The sequence below is a fragment of the Capra hircus genome, chromosome 14 (assembly GCF_001704415.2).
Source record: "Capra hircus breed San Clemente chromosome 14, ASM170441v1, whole genome shotgun sequence".
Classification (NCBI taxonomy): domain Eukaryota; kingdom Metazoa; phylum Chordata; class Mammalia; order Artiodactyla; family Bovidae; genus Capra; species Capra hircus.
Genome location: NC_030821.1, coordinates 71,992,718 through 72,006,100, shown reverse-complemented (window position 1 = coordinate 72,006,100; position 13,383 = coordinate 71,992,718). Strand labels below are relative to the sequence as shown.

At 48.0% G+C, this 13,383-nt stretch overlaps 1 protein-coding gene across 2 annotated transcripts in view; it reads left to right on the top strand.

Annotated features, from left to right (window-relative positions):
* ADCY8 (adenylate cyclase 8) overlaps positions 1 to 13,383 on the top strand; it is a 235,353-nt gene that overhangs the window by 219,112 nt on the left and 2,858 nt on the right. For both annotated transcript variants that reach the window (XM_018058572.1, XM_018058573.1), the window contains 2 exons: positions 10,305 to 10,451; positions 11,880 to 11,972. In XM_018058572.1, coding sequence (XP_017914061.1) covers positions 10,305 to 10,451; positions 11,880 to 11,972 — 240 coding nt within the window. The remainder of the gene's footprint in view (positions 1 to 10,304; positions 10,452 to 11,879; positions 11,973 to 13,383) is intronic.

Below are 13,383 nucleotides of genomic sequence, written 5' to 3'. Positions count from 1 at the left end.
ATATGAAGCCAAGTGGGCCTTAGAAAGCATCACTATGAACAAAGCTAGTGGAGGTGATGGAATTCCAGTTGAACTATTTCAAATCCTGAAAGATGATGCTGTTAAAGTGCTGCACTCAATATGCCAGCAAATTTGGAAAACTCAGCAGTGGCCACAGGACTGGAAAAGGTCAGTTTTCATTCCAGTTCCAAAGAAAGGCAATGCCAAAGAATGCTCAAACTACTGCACAATTGCATTCATCTCACATGCTAGTAAAGTAATGCTCAAAATTCTCCAAGCCAGGCTTCAGCAATACATGAACCGTGAACTTCCAGATGTTCAAGCTGGTTTTAGGAAAGGCAAAGGAACCAGAGGAAAGACTTGCCAACATCCACTGGATCATGGAAAAAGGAAGAGAGTTCCAGAAAATCATCTATTTCTGCTTTATTGACTATGCCAAAGCCTTTGACTGTGTGGATCACAATAAACTGGAAAATTCTGAAAGAGACGGGAATACCAGACCACCTGACCTGCCTCTTGAGACACCTATATGCAGGTCAGGAAGCAACAGTTAGAACTGGACATGGAACAACAGAGTGTGGATAAGAGAGTCACAAAGCCAGAAACTAGTTACGTCATCAGGAAAGGGTCTGATGGGGAGGCCTAAGATGTCGCAGTGAGATAGAAGTGGATGAATCCCAGGTACCTTTACAGATTGGAGTCAACAGGACTCGATAATGGAGTGGATATGAAAGGTAAGAAATGAAAAAAAAAACAACAACAACACAAAAATCAAGCCATTTGGTTCACCCTCTCACCACCTAGAAAAAAGTAACTCAAGAGGGAAATAAAAGATGCCTTTAAAGACCTGAAGGGTTATCGCACGAGAGGGACTGACCTTGCTCTGTGAGACTCCAGAGGGCAGACCCAGGGCCTTGGACACCCTCAGGGGATATCTCTGTATTCAGCACTCTGTGGAACCCTATGGTGATGGGGCCATCAGGCTGTGAGACCCACAAGAGCAGGGACAACGTCAGCCTTAGTCACCACCGATCCTTGGGCCCTGGTGCCCTCACCCTGTGGTCTTGCTCACTAAAGGTTTGTGGACGAACTAGAATGGTGAGTTCCTTTGCTGAAACTTTTTAAGTGGTGACAAGAAAGGCCTTGCCAAGGACACTACAAAGGCAAGGTCAGTTGTTGGGGAGACCAGACCAAGACAACCCTTCCACTAAAGAGTTTCAAACTGAGTCAAACAGGGGATGAAAAACTCATAGAGCAAAGATCACAGACTGGCTGATCCTGAGACAAATCTGGCCAGCAAGCCAGTGGGCTGGGACAGTGGTCAGTTGGCTGTTTTGCTTTTTGGTTTTAATTGGTAGAGTCGATGCCTTTAGACATGGAATGGACTCTCCAATTTATTCATCTCTACTCTGACACTTACGTTACCTGCTGGACCTCTGAAAATATTTGGGGTTGTGACCCCTGCCTTAGGATAGAATTTAGGAGAGACCTACAAGGTCCATTTCCCATCTGAGCCTCTGCAAAAGGCCAGTGGGAGAGAAACCAAGAGCATGAGTCATCTGCTGCTTGAATAATCAGCCCTTGAAGAACTCACGCCCTTGAGAGTCTGTTGGATGCAGATTAAGGCACCAAACACCCTGAACAGATGGAGTTCTCTGGAATTGGGTTCAAGCCTGGTTTCCTTAGAGCTCCCTAAGGTCAGGGACTTTGTTGCAAGAGCTTCTTGAGGAAGCCAAGAAAGCGAAATGTCGCTGAGCATCAACCGCGACCACCAGAAGAAGCAGATGGAACGCTGGAGCCCTTGGAGGGAAGACCCACAAAGAAATGAAAGGAAAGCCACCTGTCAATCAAGACACCAAAACAAGGAGTTATTTGGAACCAGTGGGGAAGAACAAGAATGCACTGGCTGACTTCATACTGAAAGGAAGGAAACCAACCAGAGATGCCCAGACCCCAGGTCATCAGCGATTATTCTAGCCAACCCCCCACTGAGCAAAATAAAGGTCAAGCTCAGCCTGCATCACATGGATAAGACATTCTCAATAGAAAGTCCTGTCAAGTTCATTTGTGGTTTTATAAATATTTAAACAGTTTGCACTTGGCTAGGCTTAAACAGAGAAAGTTTTCGCTTTGCCTGGAGGACTTCACGTTATACTGCCGTATCATTTACTGAACACCTACTGTGTGCCAGGTGCTGAGACAGGCAATTGATGAAAATGATCTTTCATTCTATTCACAACCTGAAGAGGAGGGTTCTGTGACCCCCACTGTCGTGATGAAGAAACTGGGGCTCAGAGAGGTCCATGGCGTGCCTCTGTTGACTTTAGCAAAGCCATGACTCTGCCCCAGCCCCTCGAATTTCTTCCATCTGTGCCACGCTACCCCTCACTGTGCTGCTGCCGTGGTGCCCCAGGAGTTTGTCAAGATGAGGGAGTGTGTGCGTGTGTGTGGTGGTTATAGAAGATGTCTATGTGGCGTGATTTATATTGCGTAGGTATCTGGAAAGATTGGGATGTGTGTCTGGAAATATGAACGTATATGTGGGAGAACTTGACATTTGTGTGTGTGTGTGTGTGTGTGTGCTTTTGCATGTGTGTGTGTGCAGGAGACACAGGCAGAGTGGTGTAACATGTGAAGGGGTGACAGACAGAGGCAGGACAGCTATAGCCTGCAAGAATTCCCAATTTCATGCTCTGTTTCCATAAGAGGCATTTTTAGCTTCTTCTCTTGCTACAAATCTGACTGTGATACAAACCTGTGAATATCTGCTTGGGGACATTTGTAACTTTGGGTCCCAGCTTTCAGAGGCGAGGGCAGTGCTCACAGATATGGGCAACAAGGCAGTAAGAATGATTCTCCCCATTTCATAGATGAAGAAACTGAGGCTCAGAGAAGTAAAGGAATCTGCCCAAGGTCACAAAGCTAGTGTGTAGTGAGCCGGAATTCGAGCCCAGGTATGCACAACCTCCAAGCCCGATGCTGTGCTTTTTCTCCTGCACTTTGCTGTCAGGGCCTGAGTGGCAGAGACGGGGGAGCAGTGGCAAGGAATGACGCAAGCCACCCAAGCCTAGGGCAGCTGACAGAGCCTTGCCCTCGGGAACATCCTGTCCGAGTCTGTTCCGGCTGTGTCAGCCACGCAGAAGGCCTGGCAGCTTCTGCTATCCTGCTTGACTTTCGGCTTAGAATAGCACTCAGCACGCCAGGCAGGGACTCTCTTGCCGATCAGGCCAGCTGGGCCAGGTCAGCAGTGTCAGGCAGCTGCTCACTGAGTCCCAGGAAACCTGCTCACTCATCCCGGCTCTGTTGAAACTTCTGAAAGGACAGTGACAAGGGCAGTTGTCTCAGGTGCTGGACAGCCCGTGCCACACAAATGCCGCCTCTGCCTGAGCTAGCTGTGTGACCCAGGGCAGCTTATGCAACCTCTCTGAATCCATTCTGTCATCCAGCTGAGGAGGAAATAATACCAACCTTGCTGAACTGCTGTGAGAATTAAATTGGGCAAGAAGAACACATGAAGTGCCGGCTGTAAGCAGGGCTCAGCGTAGAAGAGCCATTTGGTATATTTGAAAATCTGATGCCTGAACTTCAGTCCTGGCTCCTCGCACGACTCTGTGACCATGAACAAGTGGCCAGCCTCTCTAGAGCTCATTTTCCGCCTCTCCACGGTAACAGTATCCCCCAACTGTACGTTACAACATTTACATGAGTTATTATGCATAAAGGGCTTAAGCGGTGCCTGGCACATTTTACAAGCCCTCTGATTCTTGCTGTTGTTAATTCTGAAAATATGAGTCATCATTACTCTTTTCCACTCCCAGCCCCGCCTCCTACCTATTCACTCCGTCATTCATTCCCCAAGGATTTCTTGAGGGTCAACCATGTGCCATATGTCATTCTGGATCCTGGGGTTCAAACAAAGAAGACGAAGTCCTGCTTGATATGAGGCACGTGTTTTTCTGGGAAAACAGACATTAAAACAAATGAATATGTAACACAGTTATATATTAATGTTAATGTTCTATGAGGGTGGACGAAGCTGAGTTAGACAATTGTTGTTGTTGTTGTTCAGTCGCTAAGTAATGTCCGACTCTTTGCGATCCCCTGGACTATAGCCTGCCAGGCCCCTCTGTCCAGGGGATTGTCCAGGCAAGAATACTGGAGTAGGCTGCTGTTTCTTCCTCCAGGGGATCTCCCACCCCAGAAATCAAACCCGCGTCTCCTAAATTGGCAGGCAGATTCTTTACCACTGAGCCACCTCGGTATCCTCGGTAAGAGAAAACCACGTGTGAAAAGAGGGCATTTACACTGGAGGGTCCTGGAAGTTTTCTCTGAGCACATGGCATTTGAGCTGAGACCTGAGGATACTTACAAGGCCAGGAGGTATCAGACACTGCTTCTCCCCTGCAGAGAGGTGACTTCGCTTAGTATAAGACACACAGGGCTTTGGATCAGACAGGCCTGGGCCAATGAAAAACCAGACTTGGTTCCCTGGGCAAAGTCTTCATCTTGGCTTCCGGGTAGGGGGCAGAGGGTGGAGCATGCAGGCGCTCGAATCCTCTGCAAACCTGTACATCCAGCCAGAGGAGGGTGACAATGAAACAATAATGGCCTTTCTGTACTCATCAATCCCTCCGCAGTGTTCAGTGTTTTTATCTTTTTAGAACTCAAAATAGAAAGAAACAGATGGCACACTCAGTGCGGTCGATTGGAGCGAGTCAGGTGACAGGATGTCTCTAAAGGTGTGGACAGGTGTGGGCAGGGGTCTGGAGCTCTCCCGTGAGCCCCTCCAAGCACCCCACCCCCTTCTCCCTGCTCGCTTGGAAGGGAGGGGCAACCTGCCTGGGTCACGGCAGTGACCTCGCAAGCCCTCTGACACCCAGATGAGGGTTATCAACTGGGGACGCTGGGCCAGAGATCCAGGAGCAGGGGAAGGAGAATGAGGTCAGTATATTATTATTCCTTTGGTTCCCTCCCTTGGGATCCATCTGAGGCTGCCTACATCCCCCACAGAAACTGACAGCTCCTCCCGAGGCCACTGCTGGGCCGCCTCCGATGTCAAATCAACATCCTTGTGTCTGGCTCTTCTCATCCCTTTGAGCCCAGGAGGATGGCAGCTCAACTGCCACAGCTCGACTGCCACGAGCCCTGTTTTCCTGAGGGATTTCTTAGGGGAAACTTGTACTTGACCCTCATCTTCCTAGTTAAGCCCTTAGTAAATTGTTGTCCTTTAATCGCTAAGTCATGTTCAACTCTTTGCAACCCCCTGGACTGTAGCCCGCCAGGCTCCTCTGTCCATGGGATTCTCCAGGCAAGAATACTGGAGTGGGTTGCCATGCCCACTTCCAGGAGATTTTCCTGACCCAGGGATTAAACCCACATCTCGTGCGTTGGTAGACGGGTTGTTCACTGTTCACCTGGGAAGCCCTTTGTAAATTACCCTCCTTGAATTATCTTAATTTGAATGTGCCCTTTCTTTTCTGTTGCGTCCCTAGTTGAAGCCACAGGAACAAAGAAGTGGGTAAAGCCTCATAGGGTCAATAGTCTTGGGAACTGGTACCATCCCACGCCTGAAGGGTCAACAGACAAAGCAGTTCCCGGGACCAGTGACAGTTGTAGCGCTAGGAGAGGGCATTTTGACAGGAGCCAGGCCACCAGGAGAAGACAGCCACTGCTGACCGCAGTGCAGAGGATCAAGGGCGCCACACAGAGCGTCTCGGGAAAACCAGGGCGGCAGCAGAGCAGACTTGAGCATCTCCTCTACCCCCGAGGGACCTGAAGCAGAGACCTGATCTCCCTGGCCGAGGCCACGGGACTACATCTGCAGGCTCATCGTCTCCTCTCTTCATGTGTTCCCAGCTTGGCCCACTGAGGAAAGAGCTTCCTGTGACACCTTCCACCCTCTGGGGCAGTGCTATGGAGGCGGGGTCTCATCATCACCTATCCCACCTTCCCCGCCCTAGTGGATGTGACTGGGGAGGCCAGAGTCGTTGGACTACTGTGCTAACGGCTCATGAGTCCCGCAGTCTGTCTCATTTCCTCTGGGACTTGTTTGTGCCCAAGACAAAGAAGTTCTGTCCTTCCACTTGGCCAGCCCAGTAGTGCAGAACGCCCTTGCTACCCGCTAGGATCACAGAATGTGACTGTGTTTGGAGATGGGGTCTTTAAAGGGAGAGGGTAGGGTTCTCATCTCAAGTGCCTGGTGTCTTTATAAGAGGAGGAAATTAGGACACAATTTTTATACCCACTGATACACATGTAACAGACCTCATGTGAAGACCCAGGGAGAAGAAGGCACCTTCAAGCCAATGGAGAGCAGCCTCAGAAGGAGCCAACCCAGCCAACACCTTGACCTTAAGCTTCTAGCCTCCAGCACTGTGAGAAGGTAAACTTCGGTGGTTTAAGCCCCTTGGGCTGCAGCACTTTGTTACAGCAGCTTGAGCAAACTAATACAACAGGTAATTGAGCAAACAGAGATTTTCTTTCTCTCCGAATCGCAGCCATTCAGAGGATGCGGTTCTGTAGGTTTGCTTATGCAGGTTCTCCGAGCCATAAAGCAGCCAGGCTTCTCCTACGGTATCGCTCCATTGTTCGAGGCCAAGGTGAATGACCCAGCCTCAGAAAGCTGTGTACCACGGCTATGCAACTTGGCTACAATCTGCACTGCCCCCCAGTTCAACCCAATCCAGCTGGTCACCAGCCACCTCTGCACTTTTGAATGAAGGTTAGCAAAACCGTCCATTCAGATGTACCCACTCTTAAAGCTCAAATCAACTGATCATGGATCAGGGACAACCTCTTTCTCAGACCAAGGGCGTAAAAGGCAGAGAAGGCAAGTCCAGGTGTGCTGAGTGGGAAAGACCCTGGACATCTTTAACTCTGGCTCTTCTGCTGCCAAGTACATGATCCCAATGTCTTAAGTCATCCGTGTCTCATTTTCCTTATCTGTATAGTGGGTATAAAAATTGTACCTACTTCTCACAGGATTAGTACAAGGATTAAAGCATCGGATTCTATCCAAAAGTGCTTTGTAAAGCTTTAACGTTTCCTACACGGGCTAAGGGACCTGGATTCAATCCTGGGTCGGAAAGATCTCCTGGAGAAGGAAATGGCAGTCCACTCTAGTACTCTTGCCTGGAAAATTCCATGGACGGAGGAGCCTGGTACAGTCCATGGGGTCACAAAGAGTCAGACACAACTGAGCGACTTCACTTTCACTTTAGACCCTGTATAGGGCATGTATGACATTGCAGGCATCCAAAAACTACTAATTGGATGATTTGAACACGTTGAGATGAATGGCGTGGAGTCCCTGCCCTTGAGGAGTCCACAGGTAAAGGAAGAGAGGGACATTAAGACGATGCACACGGCGGGCCCAGGTGCCCGCACGGCCCAAGTCAGCCTCCCACCCCTATCGGTGAGTCCGGGAAGTTTTGCAGGAAGATATGATACCTAGGTGGGTAGTGAAGGCAGAAAACTAGAGTTAGCCTGGTTAGGGAGGCTCATTGCAGGGAAGGAAGGACCTATTCTATCAAGGGACAGACAGTAAAAATGAAAGCATTGAAGAGGATGTGTCTTTGGCTTCTTCCTGAAACATTCCTTGGGACAAGGGTTAGCGTGCAAGTATCTTGCTTGGAGGTTGTCCCAGGAAACTCTCCCAGGTAGACAGGCGAGGAAGGAGGAATGTAGGGAGAGGACAGGAACCCAGTCTTGGGGCGTTGTCAGCCTGGTTAGCTCTGTGGGTGGCTGGAGCTGAATCTCGCTGGAGAATCTGGCAAGTGGCATAGAAAGCGCGCCTCAACGTTCTCCGGCCCAAAGGGTGAGGGCGCGGAGGACTATGCTGGTGTCTATCGGAATGTGTTAACAGCAGCTCCTTGCGGGGGCAGGGAGTGGAGGGGGCGGGCATTAGTTTCCTGGAGATTTTAGCCTGCAGCTCACATGGGCAGAGTGCCCTCTAGTGGCCAGAGAAAAACTCCATGCCAAGAAACAAGGACCGGCTGACTGCAGAACCTGGGAAGAGAGAATGCAGGCCAGGCGCCTACTGCGTCCACTATCGTGGGCATACAGGAGTACAGATGCCTCCCTGTTTCTGGAACACAAGGTCCAACATAGGAAATTGCAGGCCATGAAGCGGAAGAGACAGGCGGAAGCGAGGGCAGGAATATGTGAATATAGGTCATGCTCCTGTGTTTCAACTTTGTCCTGAGGGCAGTTCGAGGGTTTTAAGAATGGGAAGGGCATGGTCAGTATTGTATCTTTGAAATATCACTCTGGTTGCCATATGGAAGATGCCTTTGAATGAGATAAGACCAGTTCTGAACCCAGGAAGAGGTTCTCATATTAATTAATAGTCAAGGAAGGGACTTCCATAGTGGTCCAATGGTTAAGACTTTGCCTTCCATTGCAGAAGTTGTGGGTTCGATCCCTGGTCAGGGAACTAAGGTCCCACATGCTGCACAGTGCAGGCAAAACAAACAAACAACAAAAAAAAAACCTTATAGCTTGGACCGTATTAAAAAAATCTTAAGAATAGTCAAGGAGGAAAACAGCAAGGACCTGATAGAAAGGAATAGTGAGAGGATTAGAAAAAATATGTTGGAGGCAAAAAGAAACCCACCTGGACTTGGCAATGTATTGGGTCTGAATATGATGGGAAGAAAGGGTCAAGGATGACTCTGAGGGTCTCTAAGTTTGACGACTTGTCCATGCTGGTGCTACCAACCGAGTCAGCGAATGAAGAAACAGGAGCAGGTGTAGGTAGCAAGGACATGCACTCCGGTGCAGCACTTATAATTTGAGGAGTGTGAAGGCAACCCAGCATGAAACAGAGAAGCTTGAAGCCCAAAGAGAACTAACTTGCAAATGGGATTCTAGAGACTCACACATGAATGTTGGTGAAAGGTTGAGAGTGAACAGGATGGCCCAGGTGACTATGGAAACTGTGAACCTTGTAGGGGGTCAAGGTCAGAACCATAACAACAATCACCAACACTGAAGATAGTAGATAAGCCAAAAAAAAAAAAAAAAATCCTTGAAGGGGCCAGGCACAAGGAAAATAGATGTGGTATAACTAGCACAGGGAAGTCGAGAGACCTATGAACTTGGGTGTGATCACACCAGTTCCCAGGGATGCCCAGCAAGCCTTGGGCAGAGATTGGTGTAGTGATGGCCTCATTTTGGCTGGCAATCTGACCTTCCCTAGATTCATTTCATGCGAATGGGCACAGGCACCAGAGATAGCTAGTCTGAGAAGTTAGGGTGGAGATGGTTAGTTACAAGTGTCTTCAGCATCCAGAGCACCTTGTGGTTTTTCTTATCGGAGGCACTTAGACAAAGTGGAGGGGGAGAGGAGAAAGAAAGAAGAAAGGAAGGGATCACTATAGGAGGACGAGGTTGAAGAAGTGAGAGGGGGATCCAGAGATGAGGAAGAAGCATTGATATTCAGCAGGAGAAGGGAAGATGCATTGTCTGGAGTTGAAGCCGAAGAGATGAAAATACGATGAAAGAGATGATTGTATGAGTAAGGAAAGTGAGAGCCTCAGTGTTCTCAATAGCATATCAGACAAGGCCATCTACTGAGAAGAATCAAGTGGAGAGTGAAGGTAAGGAGAGCGATTAGAGCTGAGAAGGGCCACTGAGAACAGCAGAAAAGGAAGCTGACCAAGGACAAAGTGAGGCCCAGGCAGAAATCTGGGCCCAGCTGAGGCTGGAGACCATGGATTTACCAATTTTCTCTTTTTCTCGTCATAGTTTTTTTTTTAATCCTCATTCAGGCTATTAGTACAATGTATTTTTACAATAGAAAGCAAAAATTATTTTTTTTTATTTATTTTAATTGGAAGGTAATTACTTTACAATATTGTGATAGCTTTTTGCCATACGTCAACATGAATCAGCCATAGCTTTGCCACTTAAACTTATCAATTGGTCTTAGAATAACACACTAAAAATGTTTTGGAAACAAATTCAACCCAAAAAGAAAAAGAAAAGAAGATTGTGAATGTTTAGTCATTAAAAAAAACAGTTTTATACTAAGCATTTGTCATTCATGCCCATTTACATGGCATATTATATCATTATACTCATTTTATGTCAGTTTTTAGGCTTCAGTTAAGCTCAAGTCAGCAAAATTGAGACCATGAGTTTTCAATGGCCCCAGCCCTCTTTGTGACGATGCTAAGGTGAGATGGTGCCAGAGCGCCGTTCTCTGCCCTCTCTGGGCACCTGTGCATGGCTGCAGGGGCACCACCGCAGAACTTCACCTCTGAGGACTGTTTCTGGTTCCTTCTGTGTGTCTCTCTGTCCAGGAGCTGTATTCTCAATCCTATGATGCAGTTGGGGTGATGTTTGCCTCCATCCCAGGGTTTGCAGACTTTTACTCTCAGACCGAAATGAACAACCAAGGAGTGGAATGCCTCCGCCTGCTGAATGAGATCATTGCTGACTTCGATGAGGTAAACGGGAGCCTCAGAAATTTACAATCGAGAATAAGCATCCTTGCTGTCGTAGCATTGTGCTGTTCATTGTAAACTATGTCTGCACTTACAGAATTCCAGACTGAGTTATAGACACAGAAATGTGTCATCTAATTTCATAATCACATGAGATAAAGACAGTTGTTTCTCCTGGAGGACCAGGAATGTGAGCTTCAGTGAGGCTAGGAACTTAACCCAGTGTCATGCAACCAGCAAATGGCAAAATCAGGACCTGACTGGAGGCCAGCACTACAAGGCCCTGACATCACAGAGACCGGGCCATTTCTCCATCTGCTCAAACTGCCAAAGATAAAACCATCAGTTAGCATTTGCTCACAGACCTCCACAAAATATGAACACACCCCAGATGGTACTTTCTTCTTCCAGTTTCCAAGAATGGGGGAACACTCATGCTGCACTTTATTTACATTAATGGGCTTTGCAGGAGGGGTTTTTCCCCTCCTCACCACCCCCCAGCTTGACGCAAGACACCCATGTCCATCCACCTGGGGAAATGCAATTGTAAGGAGGAAGAGGGAGGGAGGTGGTCAACCAAAAACATGCCAAAATCTTCGAGCTAAAATATTAATAGTCAAAGGGCTGCTAAGAGACCAAGCCTGCTTAGTGGCATCTGAGGATAAATGTCAGACATTAAACTGGGCTGAGGACAGACACTGCTCCAGCCACTTTCTGCCCTGGGCACAGTTTGCAGGATCTCAGAATAGTGGCTTAACTTTAGCTCAAGAAGTGAAGTTACTGCAATACAGTAACCAAGTATAAGGGTTTCCCTGGTGGCTCAGTGGTAAAGAATCCACCTGCAGTGCAGGAGACGCGGGTTTGATCCCTGGGTCAGGAAGATCCCCTGGAGAAGGAAATGGCAACCCACTCCAGTATTCTTGCCTGGAGAATCCCGTGGACAGAGGAGCCTGATGGGCTATAGTCCCTGGGGTCGCACATGACTTAGCGACTAAATGATAACAACAAACCAGATATAGACTAATGGCACCTTAGACCTAATGGCACCTTAGACCAGGGTGCTGACATGAAATGCTAAGATTTTAAATACACGCTGACAGTAAAGCCAAAAGGAAGTGTTGATGGATTTTAGAATATTTGCCCTTTCTTCTTTAATAAGATAAACTTGTTTCTTTCAGAGACTCATAGAAACTGATCTAGTCCTTAGAGTATCTGGTCACAGCCGTCTGGGCACCTAACACTTAGCATGTAATCAATAAACATATGTTGATAGCCTGGATGTTTGATTCTGAGAGAAGAAAGGGGTTACCTCAAGGATGCTAACCCAGCCCAAGGTGGTCCTCACCGTGAGCCAGGGGTCTGTTTCCAGGAGCCCCAGGCTGCTGGAAGCACAAGGACCAGGACTGACACTGTTGTCTGGGTCTGTTTCAGCTGCTCGGTGAAGACCGGTTTCAAGACATTGAAAAGATTAAGACCATTGGTAGTACCTACATGGCTGTGTCAGGCCTGTCACCTGAAAAGCAGGTAAAGGAATGCTCTGGACTCGACCACACCCTCCGGCAGGGACCTCAGTGAGGTCATGTCGCTGAAGGTGGGAGAGTGGTGGGCTGTCAGTGCCAGGAGACCTGGTGACTGGCAGGGAGAAACTCTGATAAGTGGACCTTCCAGGTGTGTGATGTATTTGTTCCCCGTGTAAGCAGGATCCACTGGGTGAAACGATGCTTCTTTATGATTGGGAAGCCTTTAGGCTTCACTCTGAAACTCACTGTTCACTTCATGTGCAAAATCAGGACCGAGAAATACCAATTATGAGCGTTTGCTGGTGTTGCTAAACCCTTGATCCCAGCCTGTTTTCTTGCTCTTACTTTTGTTTTCTCCTCCAAAAGTAATGATAATAATAGCTCCAGTTTTTAAAAATTGAAAGTCAGACTTTAAAACATTTTTTATGTATTTATTTTTTGGCTGCGCTGGGTCTTCGTTGCAGCATGCGGGCTTTCTCTCCTTGTGTTGAGTGAGGGCATCTCATTATGGTGGCTTTTCTTGTTGTAGAGCTCGGGCTCTAGGGCACGTGGGCTCAGTAGTCATGGCTCCCGGGCTCCAGTATTAATAGTTTCACTTTTTTGAGAGGTGATTGTGTGCCAGGCACTAGTGTTAAGTGGGAAAACCAACATCTACCCCCCAAGGTCAGTGGATGGATTTACCTGGGATACAGTCATGCTGCCCGCACAAAGCCCTGCCTCTTGTAGGTCCTCAGTAAATGCTTTCTGGATATGGATGTGAACTACCAGGGACAGGAGTCCTCATCCCTTCTCATCCTTCTTTGCTCACTTTCCAACTAAAATCCTAGAAGTGTTGCAAGACTACCTGAGAAGAAACCCTTGATGGTCACTGGGTACGTGTACACATCAGTCTACTGCAGGGATCCCCAGAGACATCCGCCAGGCCAAATCCAGCCCACCACCTGTTTTCACAGATTAAGCTTTATTGGAACACAGCCACACGCATTCATTTCTATTTTGTCTATGGCTCCTTTCTGGCCAAAATGGCAGTGTTGGGTAGTCATGACAAAGACCACATGGCCCACAAAACCTAAAATACTTGCTATCTGGCCCTTTAGTGACTGCCAACCTCTGCTCTAGAGAGACACAGAATTCCTATCACATATACACTGTCACTCAGTCCCCATGAAGTGAGCAGGGCAACTTGTTTATCCCCATTCTAGAGATGAGGAAACTGAGGCTCAGAAAGCAAATGTCTATGTGAAATATCCCTTACACAGACCCGGTGAGTGCTTCAAAGGAAAGAGACACGGCTCCTAGATGGGAAACATCATACATGTGAACATAGGAGTGTACACACACACACACACACACACACACCTGTGGGCAGCATCAGCCTGAACAGGCAAGGGTAAGGGTAGGGAATGGAATCTGAG